At 38.8% G+C, this 24234-nt stretch overlaps 1 protein-coding gene across 1 annotated transcript in view; it reads left to right on the top strand.

Annotated features, from left to right (window-relative positions):
* The first annotated feature begins 515 nt into the window (after nucleotides 1-515).
* The window catches only part of SDHAF3 (succinate dehydrogenase complex assembly factor 3), a 37651-nt gene continuing 13932 nt past the window's right edge, over nucleotides 516-24234 (top strand). Inside the window, exon 1 of the mRNA XM_054060443.1 lies at nucleotides 516-693. Coding sequence (XP_053916418.1) covers nucleotides 532-693 — 162 coding nt within the window. The 5' untranslated portion in view covers nucleotides 516-531. The remainder of the gene's footprint in view (nucleotides 694-24234) is intronic.

Below are 24234 nucleotides of genomic sequence, written 5' to 3'. Positions count from 1 at the left end.
AACAATTCTATGATTCTATGATTTTATGACTCACATGGTTCTTTGTCTAAAACTAGTATATAGTGTTCAGCCTGGAGAAGACTCTGAGGAGACCTCACAGTGACCTTCCAGTACCTGAAGGGGCTTCAAGAAAGCTGGGGAGGGATTGTTTAAAAAGGCTTGTAATGACAGGAGGAGGAGCAACGGGTATAAACGAGAGAGGGGCAGATTTAGACGAGACATAAGGAGGAATTTCTTCACTATGAGAGTGGTGAGGCTCTGGCACAGGTTGCCCAGGGAAGTTGTGGATGTCCCACCCCTGGAGGTGTTCAAGGCCAGGCTGGACGGGGCCTTGGGCAGCCTGATCGAGTGGGAGGTGTCCCTGCCCATGGCCGGGGGTGGAACTGGATGATCTGTAAGTCCCTTCCAACCCGAACCATTCTATCCTCTTTAAGGCCCCTTCCGACCCGAACTATCACTCTGCCCTCTGCCCCCCCGAGGCCACGCCCCCACCGCCCCCGCCCCTCAGCCCCCGCCCCCTCCCGCGCGGCCATGTCGGACGGCGCGCGCGCGCTGCTGCGGCGGGTGTTGCGGCTGCACCGGTCGCTGCCGCCCGCCCTGCGCGCGCTGGGCGATCGCTACGCCAAGGAGGAGTTCCGGAGGCACCGGGCCGCGGGGCCCGCCGAGGCGCGGCGCTTCCTGCGCGAATGGGAGGCAAGTGCCCGCGCCGGGACCCGCCTCCGTACGCTGCCCTGCGGCCTCCCAGGCGGCCTGTCCCGCGGAGGGAGGCGGGGAGCGGGCGGCGGGGGCTGGCCCGCTCCCGGGAGGGCGAGTTCCGACGCGGTTCCCGAAGATCCTGTGTCCCTGGGCAGGTCGTGGCTCGGGGCTCTCGTTTCCCTGCCTTGTCCACGTATGGCCGTGGCAGAACCACGGCAACCTTGTGATCGGCTCTGCCTGCACAACACGGAGACACGAAATTATCTGTATAAGTTATAATAATACATCATAGAATCACAGAGTCATGGAAGGGTTTGGGTTGGAAGGAACCTTAAAGATCATAGAATCATAGAATAATTTGGGATGGAAGGGACTTAAAAATCATAGAATACTTTGGGTTGGAAGGGACTTAAAGATCGTCCAGTTCCACCCCCTGCCATGGGCAGGGACACCTCCCGCTCGATCAGGCTGCCCAAGGCCCCGTCCAACCTCTTCTTGAACATCTCCAGGGGTGGGACATCCACAACTACCCTGGGCAACCTGTGCCAGAGCCTCATCACTCTCATAGGGAGGAAATTCCTCCTTATGTCTAGTCTATATCTGCCCCTCTCCGGTTTATACCCATTGCTCCTCTTCCTATCACTACAAGCCTTTTTAAACAGTCCTTCCCCAGCTTTCTTGTAGTCCCTTCAGGTACTGGAAGGTCGCTATAAGGTCTCGGAGCCTTCTCCATTTTCAGCCCCCCTGCCATGGGCTGGAACACCTCCCACTGGATCCGGTTGCTCTAAGCCTCATCCAGCCTGGCCTTGAACATTTGTCAGGTGATAGGACAAGGCAGAATGGCCTCAAGCTGTGCCAGGACTGGATATCAGAAAAAAAAAATTCACAGAAAGGGTCATCTGGCACTGGCAGAGGATGCCCAGGGAGGTGGTTGAATCACCATCCCTGAAGGTGTTTAAAAGAGAGGTAGACGAGGTGCTCAGGGACATGGTTTAGTGGCAGGCAGGAAGAGTTGGACTCGATGATCCAAGAGGTCTTTTCCAACCTGGTGATGCTATCTGGAGATTCTGTTTCCAGGGATGAGGCATCCACAACTTCCCTGGTCAACCTGTGCCAGTGCCTCACCACCCTCGCAGTAAAAAATTTCTTCCTAGTGTCTTATCTAAAATCTAATATCTACTATCTTCTTAATATAGAGCCTAAAAGAGGTCTTCCTTATATCTTATATAAATCTCTCCCATTTCAGCTTAAAACTTGTTACCCCTCGTCTTATCACTGCACGCCCTGATAAAGAGCCCCACCTCAGCTTTCCTGTAGGCCCCCTTTAAGTACTGGGGGGTTGCTGTAAGGTCTCCCTGGAGCGTTCTCTTCTCTAGGCTGAACAATCCCAACTCTGTCAGCGTTATATATTAAATATATATTTTTATACAATGATTTATACTATTTATAAGATAATTTATACTATTATATATAACTACATTGCTAATTGTGTATAATTATAACTAGCTAAATACATAATGTACATAGCTTCCCCATGAACTTATATTACATTTTTGAGTGATGTTTTTTCCGAGTGTTTCCTAAGGAAACAAGTCTTATGTGAACACCACTTCTCTACTTGTCCCCCTCCCCCGGGACTTCATTCAGCCACGGCAGAAAAGCAGATCACTTACAAGCAATGAGGATGAACAGCAGAGGAGAGAGCCTCCTGAGGTGCTTTCCCCACATGCCTGAATTCCAGCAGATGCTGGTATATTAATAGACCTCAAAAAATCCACATGACAGGCAAATGTTACAGATGCTTCACAGAGGAAAACCCCTCAATTAAAGTGAAAACAAAAGCAAGAGACTTCTATAGATGAGCTTCTCATTAATTTTCGTGCTCATTGAACTACTGCTTTAGTAGTATTTTTGAATCTCAGATGGTTTTCCTTTCTGTGGAGGAAAATTGTAGTCTGCTCTGCCCTGGAAGCTGGTTAGCAGAGGAAGTATCCAGTGCTTTCTGGTTTACTGGCAGAAGGGTATTGATTGGCAGGGAGAGCTGATTCACTGCTCTTGTGCTGAGATGTCAGGAACCAGCAAGGAGAACACTGCCTGGTATTCTCTTCAGAGGAAAGGAGTAAATGTATTTCAGTTGCCTCTTGCCAACTGATAGATCCTGAATCCAGAAAAATTTATATCTGCCTTTCCAGTGCCTGATGCTATTGTAATTCTCTATTGCTGTTTACTTGATGTTGCCAAAATGTTTATGCATTGCTGCTTCCATTTTTAACATGAGCTAAAAAGATAAGTTATAGCTTACTATTTGCAGTGCTAAAATAGTTTTCAAACAGGAAGAAAATCTTTACATTGAAATATCTTTAACCGTTTCTGTGAAGTAAATAAATAGTGAAAATGTTTCTCAGTTTTAAAATGTTTTAAAAGTAGATTATACGGAAAACTGGGAAAAAAATAGAGTACAAGGAAAAGAAGTCAGATTTTGAAACCTGCCATTTAGTGCTGTTAGCTCTGATGTGTTCAAGGAAAGGAAACTAATTTAATAACTGTTTTGAGTGTGTGTGTATAAAGAACTTTGCAAATATGTCTGTCTGCTAACAAGACTATGAGGTATTATCGCATTAATGGGGCTCATCTTCAATTTTTATTTTGTTCTGGGATTTTTTCTCCCCCAAATAGTAATTTGTTTCTAGGGTAGAATTTAAATCAGACTGTCTCCTTTATGGCCTGTAGGACTCTTTGTCTTCCAATATGCTGTGGTTCCCACCCACTTGAAGACTTGAACTGCATAACTGAGGAAGCGAAACAGTAGGTAACTTGGATTAGGTAGCAGAGGAAGATGCTATGGTTGATGTTGGAGTCTTCCTGGGCAGTAGGACTCTCCCTAAATCAGAAATAGGCTGGATGCTCTAGAACGGTTCTTGCAGAACACATCAGTGTACCTGCGAAGCACCTAGTTCTCGAAGGGCGTGTGAACCACACAGTTATCAATGCATAATGCTGTGATTTGCTACTTCATGTACATGAACTCATTAAGTTCATGTACTTCATGGCTCTACTTCCTGCCTCTATCTCTATTTTTTCATCCCAACATATCATACCCCCCCCCATCACTACAACATTAACAATAAATGATGTTTCTATTCCCTGTTAAGTTTTAACCATTTTTTTGTTGGGAAAATGCAAAGTTGTAACTCTTTTAATAGTGTTTTGACATGCTGCATGTCAAGCACTTTTCTTCCTGATTTGCTAGTTCATTAAGGTACAGGTATACCTTACGATATGTACTTTAGGGCTGTCAGTGTTCAGCTTCCATCTGGAAAAGGCCTTTTCTTATGTCTTTTATTGCATGCAGGGTGTCTGATACAGAGTGTCATAATGTCCTGTATTACAGGCAAATAATATTCATAATTTTATATTAAAATAATATATCTTAATGTGTGTTCACCAGAGGGTAAAGATCGTAGATATAATGCTTGCATTGATGTTGCTTGACTCTGAATGAGGACTTCAGTTTGAAACGTAATCTTAATAAGCCCCTCCCACCCCCTGCTTTTTGAATGAAAATTTCCAAGGATGTCTTGTTTTAACATGAATCTACTTGTCTTTTGCTATAACTCTTAAGGCTCTTTTGTAGATAGTCAGGCCTTCTCTGTGTGCTTGAATATACTAGTTCATAGTCTGTGTTTGTGGTAGCTTTCTTGTCCTCCAGTTTGATTCGTATTTGCTAATTGTTCATTTAACAGGCCTGGCATTTCAGTTGCATTATAGTTGTGGTAAATTATTTTTTTTCCCCCCTTGGGATTTAAATCATGCTGATTTGAGGGAACTGGACACATTGACTGTTTATCCAGGAAAACAAGCTGAGCAAATTGCCTCTATGTGTTGTGAAACATAGTGAAAAACCTCTAGCATTTTACTCTTAAAAGCTCTAAAAAAGAATAGTTAAAGGAATCTTAATTTTCCAGGGCATTTGAGCAACTATAGCTTCTAATATTGCCATAATTCTTTAACATTAAATTCTGTTCTGTGGCTTTTGGGAAGATGCCAAATCTCAGTGCAGGACCTGAATGCTCAGCCTGATTCTCAGAGAGGGGTACAGACATTTTGAATATCCTTACAGTCCACAAAAGCACAAGTGGAACACTAAAGGGAGATTTCTAAGATTAACTTAGAAGAAATGGGGAAAAAAGAGGTAAAAAGGCTCCTAAATAGTGTTATCTTAGTATGCGAAGGGTTCATATAACGTAAAGGAGATAGGAAGGGATCCCCTCGTTTGCCATGCACAGCAGCTGACAGGTTCAGTGTTAGAACTCAACCATGTAGGTGGCTAATGTCGTTTTATGGGAAACATAAACTGAGCTTTGTGTGTTAATAAAATAGGGAAACTATCCTTTGAATATTCTTGGAAGAGTTCTTAAGTGAACAAGACTGATAAAAATAGACTTCAAGTACATATATGTTTATATAAAAGTAGAAAAATGTAAATTTAGCATTTTTCCTGTTGTTTATGTTTGATGTTTTGTGTCTTGAAACCCGCTGGAAAGTATTAAAGGACGATACAAAGAAAGCAAGCTTTGTTGTTCAGGAATTAAGGTTGTTCAGATAGATTCAAATTAAGTATATAAATTATTAATATACGTTCCTTTCTATTTTCTAAATATTTAATATTTTAATTAAAATAATTGGTACTTATTTACAAGAGGTGGCTGATATAATTAGATTGATAGTGATTATTACCTTGGAATGCTATTGAATTAATGTTGACAGATATAATATGTGAATTAGTTCAAGTCTTCTAAATTGTATGGTAGCTGATGAAAATGCATACTGAAGAGTAGGTAATATTAAGATAATATTGATTACTTTACTCCAGGATACAAATGATATGATGTAGAATGTTCAGCGGAGTAGTTTCAGTAATCATTTGTTTTACATCATTTAGGTTAATTTTTTTAATTTTGAAAGCAGGCATTTCATACTTAGCTTGTTTGAAAAGCCTGACTCTGTAGGTGGGAAGGCCTGTACTGTCTTGAGATGAGGAGAATCATTCTGTAGAATTACCTGACATTTTCTCATGGCTAATATATTGAATAAATTGCCTTTGAAATGCTTTGGCCACCCTTCACTCTGAAAGCCTTTTTTATAAGCTTTCAAATGAACAGAGACCGATTTGGGAGCTGGCATCTGCTGCTGTACTCAGAAGAAAGGTGACATTTTTTTCATTCCTGATAAGAAATCTAGGCATTATATTGGTAAAATTAAGGCAGAAGCTTATCTCTCTGTCTGGGATACCTGATCACGTAGCCTCTCAAGAGTGGCTTCTTTTTTGCATCAGTGTGATACCAGATATGATGCAAATAATTGTCATTCATCTAATTTGTTTTCAGTTGCCCATGTCACTTGCATTATTTAGTGTGCTGGTATGATTGTGGGATGATCTCATGACTTAGTTGTCCTGATACATCTCTGTCTGCTGGTGACTAAGTAAACTTATAGAATTTTTTGCTTCCTAATTCTTTGGGCTAGTGTGACCTTCTCTCCCCCTTCTTGATTTCTTTTTAAGGTTCTGACATTAAAAAATGCATTGAGATGTTGAAAGGAGTATTTGAAGAGCAAATATCCAAAGCAAGCTGGCTGGGTGTAAGAGGGTGCTGTGCCCAGTACTGGAGTCAGACTGGATCAGTCGGGAGTGGGACATGTGGGTTGCCCTTTGTATAATCTTTCAGCAAATATATGGGTTGCATAAGTCTAAAACTGCCGCTGACTTTCTGTGTTCTGCTCTTGGTTTCAGTGAAGTGCGTTATATAAGTAATCTTTTCTTTGCCTGACAAAGAAATAAATTTTTTGGAAGTGAAGTATGTTTTTAAGGATTTTGCCATTTTATGACTTTAATAAAAGTTGTGAAATAGGATTTAAGAGTAGTATTTCATTGTAACATTACCGGATACATTGGAATTTACTTTTGGTGATTTTTATGGCTGCCTGGATGAAAACCTTCTTATTAAGAGTAAATTCCTACTGAGACTTACATATTTAGCCCCCACTTAGGGTGTTCACTGGGTATTAATTTGTAAGAACTAAATTGGAGACAATTTCCTCTATTTTCTTTGATATTTTTCAGAAGGCAGGAAAGAATTTCTCTCTTTTCCAAGCGCTGCAGAGTTGTGGCTTATAAATTGAGGAGCATGTGAGATTCAAGTATGACCAGCCACAGGAAATCAGCCTGATGCTCTGACTTGGTGTCCACGGCGGCCTGCTTAGCTGTAACATTTGAAGTCTACCTGTGTACAATGGCAGTTCGCCCTGGTGCACCCATGATTTAGTGAATTCTGTAAACCAGCATTCATGTGCAATTGTCCCTTGGACCAAAAATGTAAAGAGGCAAGGTTGACCACTTGGATTCGTATAGCAGAATTTCATGGTAATAACATCCTTTTGATATTATTTCATCCCTTCAGTGCTCCTTCAAATTTGAGTTTAGAAGCAGGAACTGATGTCCACTCTTCCACGGAGAATGCAAGTGGTCTGGGAGCTTTCTCATGCAGAGGGACGTGGGGTAACCTGGTGGATATCTGCTGGCTTGTGCACAGTGCACACCTGTTATGGGAAGGGGCATTCTGGTACTACTTATCCGGAGAGCAGCATCATTCTCTTTCAGATTCATCTGCCCACTTTGAAGGCCAGTCATTTCTTGATTTTTTTTTTTTTTTCTGTGTACATATTGCTGTGAGATAGCATTTGATTAACTTCTCTGGTTTAACTGTTGGTCTGAGGTTGGTGGAAAATAAGACTTAAAGGCAAATGTTTTGTTTAAATCTTTAGATCTTTACTGTATTTTCCAAATTAAAATTTTCTGGCCTCAGCACTCTCAATGCTTCCACTGTACCACTATGCCAATTATCTCTGTATTATCATATGTATGATTGCATGTACCTAGTCAGATGGCTGTCCTGAGAACTGTGCCTGTCTGCTAGTGGAAGTTTTAATTTATAATTGTTTTGACACAGCAGGAAATAGTATCTCAGTCATTTGGGTCCCATCAGACAGTAATGTCAGTCACTTGTGTGTGCCAGTCACCTCTGGTTATAATGTGTTACAGGATAAATTCCTAAAGTGGTGGAGCTTTGTGTAAATGTGTGGTGTGCAAATAGGTTTATAAATCTCAGATTATTTGATTGTTGCATGTATTTGTAAAGTATATAACATGCTTTCTATATTTAAAGCGTGGCATTAATTAAATCTCAACTGAAACCTGTTGGCAGAGCACAGCAATTCTTATAACTTAGGTTGAGAAGTTTATATTGCTATAGAACTGGGCAAATCCCTAACAGGTGTAATGGTTTATTCCTTGTATTGAGTAGCACTGCCTTGGGAAATGAGCAGGGCATATTTATGTTAATGCTCTCATATTCAAAGAAATTCAAAGAATTTTTGTGTATGCCTGCTCGTTGATACTTTCCTAATGAGTACAGATTTGTGACAGCCAGTGTATGGTTAGGTCTTTAAATAAGAAAACAGGAATGGTCGGACACAGTAGAAGCAGAACCAGCAATGAAGCATTTGTCAATTTAAAAGGTAATTCAGGTTTCCATCTAGTGGTGATATAAAATTCTGTCCAAGCCATATGAGAAACAGCATATGCATAAGCATGCCAGCTAACATACTGTAGTGCTCCTGTAGGTGTTTGAAACGTAGGAAATCAAGGCCGTTTTTATACATAAATTATATACGTAACAGCACATAATTCTCAGGGCACTTAGATTTTTTTGTTAGAGCTGTTGTGCTCAGTAATCTGTTATTTCGGCGATTCGCATTTAGATTCCAGAGTACTCTTTGAATCCAACAGTTTATCTTATTTGCTGCTAATTAGCTGATTCCACTATTTCAGTGTGCCTTGACAGCCATTTCAAAAAGTTTAACTCGGTACAGGTTGCAGAAAGAAAGTGGATGTCTTAAAATGTTGTCTTCAAGTTTTATGTATGCGAGTAGGAATCTTGTTAATTTTTTTGTTTCCTCTTAGACTTGAAAAAAGAGGAGATGCTTATTCTTATTGCTTTGCCCCAACTTGATGTTTCAGCGCTGTCCATTTTTACTATTTAAAGCACTTTACAGTAGAATTTAGAAGTTAGGTTTTGTGAGGACGATAATATTGAGGTAACTGATCTCAAATCTTTTGATTTTTTTGTATTTTTAGACAATGCTGTAGGTCAAACAGGCAATTTGAGTATGAAATAGAATTGGGAATTTATAAGGATTTCTGCTTGTTTGTGTTTTATTGACACTTTCCTTCTAGCATATGTTTGGTACTTGTGTGAATATTGCCAGCCTGTAGTGTTTTGGAAGCATGGTAGGTTTTACTGTGTTTTCAATGCATCTCCACTATCAACACCATAAACACTGCCAACTTTCCACAAGTGCTATCAAGTACCATATTTTGTAATTGCTGCAATAACATTATGAGTGCTGTGATTGCGCATACTGCGTAGATGTGCTTTTCTGTCCTGTGTAGACACAAAATTGATGTTTTCTGTTAATTAAAATGGAATCTGGAGCACATCTGAATAATTGTTTTGGAATTGTTTTATTTTTTATTCTTCTTTCAGCATAATGTGAGGTGTCTGCACAGGTAGCATTACACAAATTGGAGGATTTTTAAAGCCCTAGATGCGTGTATCACATCTGAATATGGAGCTGTGCTTAGGAAACACTGATATGTTTGGACCCATTAAAGGATGAAAGCTTTTTAATGCAGTTCACTAATACTAAAGTCAGTTAATCAAATATGTTTTTTGCAAGAAGGTGAGCCTTAGATTTTGACCTCAGAATCTTGTATTTAGTAGCATCTCTATCAATCTTCCTGTTTATTTAACTGTCTTTTGTAATGCTAAGAGCTTTGGCTGTTTTAACACTGGGGCTGACTGTATCTACAGCCATACATCTTCTGATTGATATCCTGCTGTTTGTACACCTCACTCCTGGGAAGGAAATGAGCAGAGAATTTCTGCTGAAATATTTTTATTTCTGTCTCTCAAAGCTTCTGGTTCCGAACTGCATTTTTGAATGAGATATTTCTAATGAAATGTTCGTTATACTAAAAAAGTTAGAAATGATACTAGTAGACTTACTGAATGTTAGTTTCTAGGCTTAGCGGGGAGCTTGAGTTCTGTTAATATGATCCTTTTCTTTTATTTCAGGGATATTAATGAGAAAAGACTGAGACAGAAAAGAGCATGATGATGCACTTTCTACTTCTCTGCAATACCTAGGTGAATCTGTAGAATACCTTCGAAATTGATCTTGCACCCATCTTTCAAGATACTGAAATATAGATACATTTTCCTTAGGTCTGTGGGAATTCCTGGATGATGTAAAATTGATACACTAGTTTTATACTATTTTCTACTAAATTTTCTTGCTTCTGAACTACTCTCTTCTATAATTTAGAGGAAATGAACAGATCATTAGGTCACTACAACATGCTTTTCTTTTTTTTCTTTTTTCTTTTTTTCTTTTCTTTTTTTTTCTTTTTTTTTTTTTCTTTTTCTGACTGTGCCAAAAGCAGCCTGGTGGAAGAGTTTGAAGTCTCCCAACACCGTTTTTTTTTCCCTTATTTTGAGATATCATGAACGAAGGTATTGAATTGTGTTGGTGGTATTGATATCTGCATAGAGTGAACCAGAGGAACTGGTTTTTTTTTGTGGATCACCAAGTACCATTTAGCTTATAATCAGTTTCTTACTTTTTATAATTCCATAGTGGAAGCATGTGGTCTTTGTAATTGAATTGAGTTTGTATACTGTTTGATGTATACAATCTGTATTGAGGGAGGAATTCCTATTACATTACCAGTCTTTGAAACTTCGTCGCCTAACTGAAGTCTGTAATGCCCTTGTGTAGTCTGATAGCTGATTTTTGACTCAATAAAAGTATCCCTCATAAGATTGCAGTTTGCGAAGTGTACACATGATGGCAGCAAATACTTAAATTGAGAAGGCTTATACCTGTACTAGAAACAAGTAGGATATTGAATTTCCTAATATAAACTAGAATTTCCACAGATTCAATTATTGTTGAATTATTTATTAAAAAACATCTTGAGATTCTTTTACTTCCTGCTGCAGATTTTGATAAGGCTTTTTAATTAAAAAACTTTACCATGATTTCCACCTGGTTTAGCCATAGTATTTTCATAATGTGCTTTCTGGTTTTGATTTGCATTGGAGGTTTGCTACCGCAGTATCAAAATGCAGCAGCTACACCAGTAGTTTGCAGTGTTTAACATGGCTGGTCTTTGATACCCTAGCAGGGAACAGAGCGCCTACAAAACTGTTATCCCTTCTGGTTCCCCAGTGGTGCTGAAGTTGCTTTACTGAAGCCGTATTTTTTTTTCTCAGTTGGAGAAATATATCTGATCTCTCTGCAAAGAGATCTCTTATATTCCTCTTTCACTCTTCCCTTTTTAGAGTGCTGATCTCTCATTTTGTGATAATTTTACTCAAATTGATTCTCACAGTTGGATTTGTAGATGAGTTAAACCTGCAATGGAGAAACACCCTGTGCTAGCGCCTGTGATATTTATTTTTTTTAATATTTAAAAATATTAAATAATATCCTAATCACATTCTAGAAATCACATTTATAAACTGCCAGAGTATGACTCTACGTTTTTCAACAGATATCAGCATAGTAAAGGTCCCTTTTTTCCTGCAGTTGGAAAATTCTTGGAGTTCTTAAAAGTCTTTTTCTTGTAGTTTTGTGATTAAATTGTCCACCATGATAGCTTTGTTTCATTCATTCCCCTTCAGACTTTTCTCTGGCACATTTATCAGATTAAATACTTTCTTCTTCCTGTACTCCTTAACACGCTTATATTTTTGACACGCCGTATTTTCTTCTTTATTTTTCCCCATTCTAGTCTTTCTTTCCAAGTTCTCATCTTGTTATCTAGATCAGTAATGTAAATTTTCCAGCAAACATTCTTGGCCCAATGAAATACCTTTAGTACCTCCATCAGTGGTCGTGCCTAGGCTACGTCTTGGGCTCTGCACTGAGATGCGCACAGTAGCTCCCTACTTTCCACCCGTAGGCTTCTAATGTCATCGTGCTGGAAGGGAGTCAGGAAGTGCTGTGACCAGATCCGCAGTGGAGCAATGAGAACACCAGGGCTGAGTCTTTCTGTGAGCATAGCTTGTGTTTACCAACAGCAGCCTCCCTTAATTTCGAGAAGTCTAACAATTAGATGATTGTTGATGTTTCAGATCAACATTGGATAATGGTAGTTGGAAACGAGCTGTTTAGCCACAGTTACATAACATAAAAGCCCACCTTTGCTCGCTAGTATGATATCAAGAAGGGAGATAATTATCACAGAACCTTTCTGCTCTTGTTTCGTATAACTAACCTGGCAGCTAAGAGCCACAAAATTCTGATCAGGCACGGCAGCCGGCGGTAGAGGATGCCCAGAGGAGATGAAACCTCTGTGTGCAGACACAAAACTATCTTTTTAAAAATTGTATTTTATTGTTATATTTTTTTCATATGGGATCTGTTGAGTTTTAAAGTGACTATATTTTTTTAAGTGTGTAGTGATAGCCCAATATGCATACTTTTTCACCAAAAAAGAATTGTATTGTTAATAATGACACATTTTAGATGCTGTTGCAAAGTATGTTGGTATTGCATGGTGCTGTCAAGAGTAGGAAGTTTTGTTTAAAAATGAGAATGTAGCATAAAAGCATATTTATATGTACGTCCATTCCTGGACATGAGTGAAACATTTAAGCTGAACATCTTTCTCTTTTTTCTGTCCCTTCCAAAACAAACAGGCACGTATCAGTCATCCACCATGATATTTTAGGCCAAAAAGCCATAGTCTGCTGCAGTTACAGGAATTATGGCTTATAAGAATAACACTTCGTGGAAAGCATAGGTCAGCTTTAGGCTATAGTACAATCAAGTTGCTCCAAAATGAAGGATATTCTGGTTCACATTGAAATTTCTTGTTCTGTCCATGTACTTCATTGGCAGTAGTTTAAATTTGATTTAATGCTTAGAATTAATTTGAAAGTGTGTGTCAAATCACAATAATTCAGTTGTTTTCTGGGCTTCTTGAATTTTTAAATTCAGTTGGTTGTTCAGAGTGAAGCATGCTAGCAAGCTTTTTAACATCCATTACAGTGAGTCATTGTAAGATATGTAAGAGATCCATGATGTGAAGAGTTTTAATTAAATAACAAGGATATATTACATCTTTAGTGGTTTACAAAGATGAGATCTTGTGTAGCTGTGGGTTTTTCTCCCACTAGTTCTGCTGCTGATTGACTAGTGAAAAGAAATTTCAGAGGCAGTGCTGGCAGTGTCATTCTGGTTCATGGACAGTTCAGTACCATCACTATAACTGAAATGAGTTACACTGTTAAGGAAGACATCATCATTCTATCAGTCAAGAATCAAGTAAAAGTTGCTTTGTGAATGTGAACTCTGATTTTCCTTCCGTTTTCTTTCTTTCTTTTTTATTTTAATGGTGAATCTGATTTTTGTGGAGGGCCTGTCTGCCAGCAGATGCCACTCCCCAAGTTTCCCAAACTTGACCAGGCAGAGGAAAATATTTGTGGTAGACCTTTGGTTTTAGAAACACTGGTGGCAGTTTGCCTGCGATTATCTTTGTTTTCCTTGAGAACAACAACCTATTCTATAAACAATTAAATATTTATATTTTACAATGGAGCTGTTTAAAGTTTTTTTGCCTGCTGGTGCATTAAACCCCAGGGTGGCAGCAGTGGTAGTACATAGAGTAAATTGTCTTTGCTCTTTAAAGTTTTGTGTAGAGCAGTATTTTGGTTGAATAGAGGATGATCCAGCAATCTTTTAGGATGCAGGAAGATTCTTTATGGAAGGATTTTGAGTGGTTGAAAGGTGGCTGTATTGGGATTGCTGAAAGGTTGTAGTGAGGCAGGTGACTTAAAAGCCCAAGTCTCAATGACTTGAAATAGGACAAGTCCCTGTAAAACCTTTAGGCACATTGAACAACAACTGGACAAGTTGTAAGTGTGTCTACCAAGAAGAAACTGAGAAGCCATGCAGTGAAAATAGACAAGGGAATTCTGGGGAAGAATACTCTGTTGTTTGTCTTATCTAAATTTTGGAAAGACAGGATCCTGTCTTTCCAAAATTTTCCAGGATTTGGTGTCCTGGGATGTGAATAATGGCATACTGCTATCTGCAAACTTGAAACAATGATCTTTTCAACGTCTGATGTTTTGGATGTGGGAGAGGCCTCTCTTGGCCTCTGTAGACATCTGCAGTAGAAGACTATTTTGAAAATTGGTAAATACTGCTGGACCAGCAGACCATGGTCTGAGGTGATGGATGCCATTCTTCCAGCCCTACCACCTTCCGTCTGTATGGATCCGGTTTGCCAGTTATGGAAGTCTTCCCGGTATGGCTAATGCATTGTTCATTTTCACACACATCTACCTGTGTCTGTTGTTCTAAAGGGTTTAGTTTTATGTTCCTGATGAGAGAAGATCTGTTAACAAGAAATAAATATATATTTCTGCCCCCTCCCACTCTAAAAATATTGTGGACCACTTTCTTATCGTTGCTGGGAATCCTGTGATTATCTGGGGCTGCCATTTGAACCCTGGAGAATGAACTGAAAAAAAACATCTGTGCCAGTATCATTGTATTCCTGCATGTTTCCTAAGAAAGGGCTCCTTTGAACTGTAGTTTAGGTTCTATAGTTTGAGTTTTGATAGAAAGGCAGCTCAAGAACTTGCAGGATTAGAGCAGATCATGTGTCTGAAGTATAAAGGTAAAGTCGTTCACATATCATAGTATTTGCTTAAGAGGAAGGACTCTGAATTTTGTGATTGAAGAACTCAATCATTAAATTTATCTAACTTTATGCAAATCAATAGTTGTCATCTCTGGAACCTGTGATCAGATCTGAGCTGTTTTAAGCAACAAATTCCGAACTGTGTAATGTTATTCTATTTCTGATTTTGCAAAATAAGGGGAGACTCTCTAGGCTTTTATGAAATAACATCTCAAAACTGGGCACTGTGTCTGTACAGTGGCAATTGTGAATGTTCCACTCTGTGGAAGAATCAAATGTATTCCAGAAAGAAAAAGAAAGCAAAAAAAACCCAAACCCTTGCTGTCTTTCAGGCCAGAAGGGTTTGCCAGACATGAGTTGTGTTACTCTGCATCCTAGACCTGAAAAATGTTATTTGAATTCTATTTCTGTAAAATTTAATTTCTGCTTCAGTTCAGTGAGAGCATTCACTTATGTTAACCTCTTCAGTGTCCTCTTGAGAAAATACTTTCCGCTGTCATTTATACTTGCCCTTTGCACTGATAAACCAAGTAAGCCAGCTTTCTCGTCATTGCCTTTTACTGACCCACTTCTGAAATGTCATGGGCCAAGTTTGAGTTTTCATAGGCTGCAGTGGCTGAAACTGTCACATTGTGAAGTTTATCACACACAGTGCCTGTAAGAAGGTGTTGTATGAGTGAAGAGCAGTCCAAAGAAGCCTGACTAAACCCAAGGACAAGCAGACAGAAAATTCACTTTGTTTCTGTTTGGATAATGCCAGTTTGTGGATTAGGGCATTTCTGATTTTGTTTTGGGCCTAATTTGGTGAACTGGTATCTTTAAGATGTACTTTATTTAAATCTTGTTTGGATAATTTTTGGTTGCTGTTGCATAATGTATATTGGGTTTCAAGTGGAGAGGAGGTTTTGTTCTTACTTTCACTTGCATGTTGTACAAATAAAGCTTCAATGACTGTTCAGTTTAGTAAGGAAAATAATAAATGCAGTCTGTGTTTCTTTTCTGAGAACTGCCAATGAAGTTTTGTGTTTGTTATGAAAGAGTAGGATGGAAACTAGCTTATATTTGCGTACAGCAAATGCTCATTTTCTCCATACGGTTTGAACAGATCAGCTAAATATTGAATGGTGATAATATTCTGTTACTCGTCTTTTAGGTATATGAACTTGTCTGTCTTAAAGTGAAATTTGTAGCTGGTTTACTTTGAGGGGAGGGGTGGAAAAAGCCATTTGTTATAGTGCAATATATTCAGTATTGGAAAATTTAAAAAAAATTAAATCTGGTGATCCTCAAAACTTAATGTCAGATTTTGTCCATAGATTTGTATTTTAAATATTTTTTTACTTGGGAATAGTTATTAAAATATAACTTGAACTAATCTTGGCTTTTGCATGAATAGAGTAATAAAGCAGAGGTAACCTGGAAGACCTTGGCTAGAAGGGACCTCTGCAGGTTGCGTGGTCTAGCCACTTACTCAGAGCAGGGCCATCTGAGAGTAGGTTGCTTGGGGCCTCATTTGGTCCAAGTCTTTGTGGTTTTTGCTGTAGAGGATTTGGAGAAAAGATTTGACTTACAGTATAGTCCTCAAATGTTAGCTGAGAAAATTCCCAAAGTTTCTGGTGTTCAGACAAAATTAATTACAGTGATAAAAGTCAGAAAGTCGTGATTTAAATTGACAGTCATGACTAAATGGTACAGACGTACAAGTGCTAACTGGGTGCTCTGAAAATACGTGGTCACTGACGAAATTTGATATCCTTTGCAGTCCATCTAATCACTTGTTTTCAGTCCAAGAGTAATATGTCTCGAAGAATTGAAAATCATAGTATGTTGGGTTAGCCTAAATCATCTGTTTAGTTAATACATAAATATGACTTGGTAGATATGATGTTGGCTGTATGTTTAACTTTCAACAATTTTTAGTATGTTTCAGTTTACTTTAGCTGAATTTTATATTGAGGCACAAATCAGCCACATACACTACACGTGTGGTTGAAACGAGGGTTAGTGTGCTAGACAATATGAAATATAACTGTGATGCAAAGACTCTTCTGGCAGTTAGCAAGGGCTCGGAAACTGATATACTGGATGTGAATGCTTTTCTCACTGTTATTCTTTTTTATTGTGTTGGTTTTAATGGATTGATTGTGCTCTTATTTGCACTAATATAAGCTTTTAATGCACTGTAGCAAGTATAGATGGGAATAAATTAAATGTAAGACTTTGTGCATATTTTGCTTTTGAAAATCAAATCCATGATATCCAAAAGACTTGGTTCCAGTCTTTTATGGCATTACAATTTTAGGATGTGTTAGCTAAATTGTATCTAACAGTGCTTCACTTGAATTTATTTCCTAGTCTTGGAAAAGACATGCAACAGTGTGTAATGGATTTAGTGTGAATGAGCACTTTGCATTTGTTTTGTTTGGCTTTGTCTTTTTTTCCATCTTCAGGTGTTTGGTGTGTGAGATGAAGTTTTCATGATCCATTGTACTATTTAGCATATCCCATTCGTTGATTAAAGCTTTTGATACAGTGATGCCTCTGTCACTGGCACATGTACCCAAGTTACTTGCCAAATGGTTCCTTTTTCCTCAGTAATGGAACCTTTTTGTTTGTTTTCTGTTGTGATTAGATTGCTTGTAGGCAGCATTTTTGAGGGAAGATAGGATCTGAGAGGTGTTTCAAATAGGTATGATAATTTTTGACAGCAATTGTGGCAGAACTTTCCCAGGGAAATTCTCCACCCACCTGATGAAATAAAGCATTACTAAGCTGCATTCTACAAACGAAGATGTTTTGCTAAGCTCTTACTTGTAAAATCACTGCTGTAGTGGATGTAGCAAGCAGTTCAGTGAAGATGAGATCTGTTGTATTTTTCTCATAAATAAATACAGTAGAGTACAAATGATCCTATTGCTTCCGCCCCATTGGTGTACAGTCTTGTTTTCCTCTTTTAAGAGATTAAAAGTTCATGTTAAAGCATTATGTTTTGACATAGAGAAGATAAGTGATGATTTGTTCTGGCTTTCTAGGGCAGGAGTCAATAGTAAAGGTTAGTCCTGCAAGGTAACAGCAGGTGGACTTCATGGTTGAATTTACAGTACTGCAGGTGTCTGCGGGTTACTGATCCACAGGGAGCCGAGGTGAGCTGGAAGACAGAGTGTGGTCAGGACACTAAAGCCATGCCTGGCCCTGGCCCTGGGACCATCCCGTGCAGATGCCTTCAATGGCTTGCCCATAGGGACAGTTCAGCAGGCAGCCCACAAGTGGGCTTTGGTGTAAACAACTATAAACCTATCTTTTCTGTGGAAGGAACAGGCCACATTTTGGGATGGCAGATGAGCCCTTGCAACCTGATGGGAAGGGCCAGTTATTGTTCTGTGCAGGGCCAGTGCTCCGAGTGTCACCTGCTGCTTGTTCATGTTACTGTTGAGCAGAAGGAGTTCCTACCATACCACTAGACAGACTTACTTTGACTGGTTTAAGGTCTCCCCTGGGTTGGAGGCTTCATAAATGCAATGGATTTTGGTGCAATTTGGACTTGGAGGATTCCCCCTCTACTCTGCACCATTTAGCAAGCAAGATTGTTTTCAGAGGCACATAAAACATTCCACAGGACAGCAAAACATGGTTATATTCATGTTTTCCTCTCCTCAGCTGGACAGAGATGAGAAAATATAACCAAAGGCTCATGGGTGGCGATAAGGACAGGGAGATCACTCACAACTTACCATCATGGGTGAAATAGACTTGACTCGAGAAAATTAATTTATTGCCAATTAAATCAGAGTAGAGTAATGAGAAATAAACTCAAATCTTAAAACCACCTTCCCCACACTCCTCCCTTCTTCCCGGGCTCAACTTCACTCCTGAATTTTCTACCTCCTCCCCACCAGTGGTGCAGGGGCATGGGGAATGGGAGTTGTGGTCAGTTAGTCACATGTTGTTTCTGCTGCTCTTTCCTCCTCAGGGGGAGGACTCCTCTCACTCTTCCTCTGCTCCAGGGTCCCTCCCACAGGAAACGGTCCTCCCAAAACTGCTCCAACATAAGTCCTTCGAGCGGGCTGCAGTTCTTCACAAACTGCTCCAGCATGGGTCCCTCCCATGGAGTGCATCTTTCAGGAATAGGCTGTTCTAGTGTGGATCCCCTGTGGAGTCACAAATTCTGCAGCAAGTCTGCTCCAGTGTGAGCTTCTCTCTCCACGGATCCACAGATATTGCCAGCAGCCTGCTCCAGCACAGGCTTCCCATAGGGTCACAGCTTCCTTGGAGCATCCACCTGCTCTGATATGGGCTCTCCAGGGGCTGCAGGTGGATATCTGCTCCTCTGTGGACTGCCATGGGCTTCAGGGGACAGCCTGCCTCACCATGGCCTTCAACCTGGGTTGCAGGGGAATCTCTGCTCTGATGCCTGAATCACCTCTGGCCCCTCCTTCACTGACCTTGGTGTCTACAAGGTTGTTTCTCTCACATATTTTCACTCCTCTCTCTTTAGCTGCAGTTGCTGTTGCACAGCAACTTTTTTGCTTTCTCAACATCTTATTGCAGAGGTGCCACCACTGTCATTGATGGGCTTGGGCTTGACCAGCTGTGGGTCCATCTTGAAGCCAGCTGGCATTGGCTTTATCAGACACAGGAGAAGCTTCTAGGAGCTTCTCACAGAAGCCACCCCTGTAGCCCATGCCGCGCAAACCCAATACATCAGCCCCCTCTTAAGACTAAAATAAAGCTCTGTTTGTGAAGACCCATCACTGATGTACCGTCAGTGTGGTTTAAGGGGAAGCATTGCTGCGTGGCAAGTGATGTAAATAGATTATTCTGCTGTTGTCTTTGGGCAACTTGAGAGTTTTTCCTATTTACTCTCTTGGTCTAAGTCTGCAGTGTGTCCTGCCACTGAATTAAAGAGCAGAGTAGCTTGATTGGGAGTTTATCTTAAATAGGTAGCTCTAAAGGCCATCCTGCAAAATGTAGAGTGAGACAAGAAGTCATCCTGATTCTCATGTAACTGCCTACTTGTGGGCAAGTGTACAGAAGACTTTCTGTTCCATATTCTTGTTGAATAGCAAACAAAGTTCATTAAGATGTATAAACAACTAAAAATAATTTGAGTTTTTATTGTTCATATAGCATTGCATTGCTTAAACAAGTTCAGAGGCATTTCAAAGCCATGTAAAGTGAGATAATTTGTTTAATGTTGAAAACTCTTGAAACACAAATGAAACCTCTTGAATAGTTTTAGTATTCTCTGACTGGTAGAAACCTCGAGGCAACCTATTGATTTGCATCATCAATGGATGGCAAGCAGAAAGAACTTATTTTCTAGAAGTTATTATGTAGTCACTTTGAAAACTCTTATTTTCCTGATCATGCACAATAGAAAAATGAGTTGTTTCTTAATACAGTGTAAACAACAATGCAGCAGTTTGACATCAACACTAATAGAAGTATCATTGTCTTAGTGTGGAGAAAGCATCTGAGCAGATGGAGGTGTGCCATACCAAAATGATTAAATGGTACCACTTAACTCAGAAAAGAGGTAGTATATCGCAGTGTTTTTGTTCAACAGAACAAATACGCTGCACTTTTCGTTCTTGATATCTTCTATCCAGGCAGGCTGATTTTGCTCCAAATGTTAATACTTTACCTGAAGCTGAAGACCACGGTACTCAGCTGTGAAAGCACTTGGGAAGCTGGCAGCTAGGGTGCCGAACTAAGCCAGCCTGACCAGTCGTAACGTGGCACATTTGTGTTTCTGAAAGGTTGCCTTGATATTTTCCTGGTTCTGGTGCTTTCACATTCTTTTTAAGATGCTTTCCTTTGAATTATTGAGGTAGATTAACTTCTGTTCTGGTTCAGCATGTCTTCTTCCTTGGAGCAGACAGCCTTTGGTTGCACAGAGAAAAAGGAGAGATTCTAAGTGTGTGAGGATTTTTAGGAATAATTAGGCAACCTGGATTTTTGTTGTGAACATTTAAAGTTTTTGCTAATTGAGTGTTCATTTCATGGTGAGGTACATAAAACTCTAAGCTATTTGACTGACTTGATTTCCATCACTTTATTATTTCCCTACCCAGTTTTCTCTGTTATTTGCTAATTCAAAGCAAGCCACTTGTAATACTACTCCTACATTAGTAGAAACAAAAAGAAGGAAAAGGACAAGATTTAGGTGTGTAAGTTTTGAAGTATTTGTTGTATAGAGATTACATGAGAATGTGTTCAGGCTTGAATTTCATATGTATTTGATCTCACCTAGAACAATACAGTATATTTGATAGATATTTTCAAAAGTGCTTTCAAATTAGGTGTGTCTACAGTACTTAATTGAATTTTGAATCTTGTTCAGCATATCAGTGAATTTTCCTCTTTCCTTTTGTACTTAATCCCCCCAGTCTTCTGTGATAGCCCAGCCCATACTTACTGTATTGTGACAGATGCTATAAAATTCCTCTTAAATACCAGAGCCATTGGATAAAGGGCTAAATAAATAGTGACTTCCAGATGATTACAGAAGTTTTGGGTTTTTTCCCGACTTAAAGGCTATGACATAGTCAGATGGAGAGGTGCATGCTCCTTTATAGAAGCTCATGAACATACTGATGACTAATTTGTTTTCTTCAGTTAACTTCTATGGCTACTTCTGAAGTAGTTCAGAGATCATACAAAAACCTGCAAGTTAATACCCCTGGTAAGAAACATAGATTTGTAGACTTTAGAGTTTTTTGACCTTAATAAACTAATAAAAAAATCAGTACAATTTTAGAATTACGTTTAGAATGGGAACTTTTAATATCACCATTTTTGCCTGCACTATTATATCAGAGGACCTTCTGGTTGCATATGTGTTATATCACAGTACTTCAGGAAAATCAAATGGAGTAAGGAATCTTCTGTTGTATTTTTGAGAGCAATAAAACTAAATAAGGAAGTGTTGTGATTTGTTCCATTTGTTGGAAGATATGGAAAACTTCTAAGGCAATTTAACGTCATTTGACAGGGTTACATTTATGTGCTTGCAAAGGGTATGTCTAGTCTAAAACTTGAATGTTATTTAGCATCTTTTGCTGCAGCAAAAAGAACTAAAAATTTGCACTAGGTCTGACACAGAGACTAATATTAGAGTGAATCTTTTTTGCCTCTTATTGAATATTATGAAGTATGTGTTAATTGCAGTAATGAGTCTTCTTTATCATAGAGTGAGTTTACAAATATATACCAGTATATTGTTAGTTGCCTTAAGGAAAACCTCAGTTACCTCAGTTTGCATTTATTTTCATAGAGATGCTATATTGGAGCTGTTTAAAAGCAAGAAGAACTGAATTATAGCCAAATGATTGTGGTCAGATACCACAATTATTTCTATAGAGTAGGGCTTTCAAAAGTAGCGAACTGAACATTGTACTTCTTTAAGTAACATCCTTACAAGGAATCACCTATATTTCCCTGTGGCGATATTTTTTTTATTTTTTAAATCATATAAGTCCATCTATATTTAGGCTTTCCTTTATTGGTGACTAGTCTCCTAGGTAGTGCTTTATGAAGAAGAAGCAGGTAGATAAAATTTAATGACTCCTTGCTCGCCTGGTTTTAATGTCTCCATAAGCACCCAGGTAGGGCTTGTCTCTCTCCCCTGTTAGTAGAGGGACGATGCTAACACTGACTGGGAAAATCAGTGACACTTTGACAGTGTTTTCTGCTAACAAATTTTCTTTTGCTAAATTAGTATGCCATGTATTGTATTGGAACAGGGAACATAGAATACGTTCACTTAAAACTGGGGAGGTTTCTGTCTGTTTGTCCTGAGGGATGGATCTGACTTTTACACTAATAACCTTCTGCTCGGTTTATTAAATATTTTCCATGACTTTTACTTAATTCCTTTAAGGACATTATTCTTCTATAGGTCCATTAAAATATAAAATTCAATGCATCCTCAGCAGAATGGTTATTTGCAGTGTTAGTGAAATCAATACAAAATACTATTTATGGCTTAAATTTTTGTTTTACTGCATTAGTTAAAGGTTTTGGCTCTAATGAGCCCATAGGACTATGAATAACAGAAAAATAAGAATACTTAATCTCTTTTGGATATATATGTATGCTTAAATGCTTCATTGAGTATAAATTGAGTAGAAGAACATGCATCATCAAGTTTCATCATCTGAGATATGTAATCTTTTGCATGTTCTTAGTATCTGGCAGTCTGGAAACTAATGCGGTTGTCTTGGAAACAGTTTATTTTCCTTTTGCAAATATCTAGATATGAAGTCGTTGGCTTCCTTTAAAATCTGGAAGTAGTACTTCTGAAACAAATACTCACAAATTTAAGATGCTTGTCCTCTATTTAGAGAATTGGTACGGGAGTCTGTAATTGATGTTTGTATTGAGTGCTTTAATTACAGTTGTGTGATTGTGTTGCTGAAAGAGTTTTTAGAGGTTTTTTTTTAGGTAAAATGCCTGTACTTACCTATTGTTGATGTTTGTCCGAGAATTATCTGCAGTGAAGTACTTTGCCAAGATTTCCTACCGTAATATTTAAATAGAAATATTACAGTACAACAAATGCATTGAGGAAGTATAAGTTCCTAAAAATGATCTCATACTATCCTTTCCAGTCTTATCCCTTCCCCTGCTTTAAATTAACAGCATGTGATAAACCCCTGAATTTTCTGTGGGACAGTAGGATAATATTTGCCAGACAAAAACATCAGTAGTAGACAAAAGTGCACAGGACAATTTTTGTATTAGCCAAAGAGCTGCCAGGCACAGCATGAAATGTCAAAGCAAACCAGGAACTGAATCAAGAAATAATTATCTTACAAATCCTCAGCAATTTGAATGAAAATATGAAACAATGTTCTAGAAAGAAGTTTAACTTTTCTGATCTGTAGCTGGTTTGTCCAGTCACAGCAGTCTTACCGTTTGGTATTAGTAACAGTGTAATTTCATCATTTTTAGCAGATAAGGGTCCAAACTGAATATTTTCCACGTTTTATTCTTGACTTGTTAACTATATTAGGTTCTAATGGGGTTTTTAATATATTTCTCCTTCAAGTATTCTTGTCTCCATTACCAGTCTAAAAGACTCTTAAATACTGATATGTACTTAAGAGAATAGTTTTTTTTGTGATTTCGTTAAAAAAAAGTCTTTTTTTCAATGGAGTTCATGAGTTAAATGATACAGCCTGTGCAAGGGAAGAGGGCCATCACAGGGTCTTGTTAAGCCATTGGAAGCCGTTTGTATGACCATCTCTTTTGTTCATTAGTAATTTTATTTTTTTTCCTAAATGTTGTTTTTCCTTCAAGTATGTTCTGTTGGTTTTTTTTTTTCTTTCTTCTTTCCTAGAATGAGCTCAAGCTTTCTGTTTAAGGCCTGAGATGAAGCTTATTGACCTAAGTGGAGAGGATCCTAGAGGCTATAGTTGTTTCCTGATGGTGCAAAAAGCTTTTGCTGACCAAGGTTATGACCCTGATGCACAATACTGATGTAAGTATTGTGCATCTAGAAAGAAATAATTAATCACAGCTTGTTTTTCCACAAATTATAGTAAAGCCACTCTGATGTACTTTAATGCTGCTGTACTCCATTTTGGTCTTATTAACATTGATAAATGTTTGCCTTTACAGTCAGGCCACAAACTTCCCACTTTCACCTCAAATTATGATCTCATAAGTCTTACATGAAAAACGGACATTAAAATAAC

The sequence above is a fragment of the Cuculus canorus genome, chromosome 2 (genome assembly GCF_017976375.1).
Source record: "Cuculus canorus isolate bCucCan1 chromosome 2, bCucCan1.pri, whole genome shotgun sequence".
In the NCBI taxonomy this organism is placed as follows: Eukaryota; Metazoa; Chordata; class Aves; order Cuculiformes; family Cuculidae; genus Cuculus; species Cuculus canorus.
This window is presented reverse-complemented; position numbering and strand designations above follow the sequence as displayed.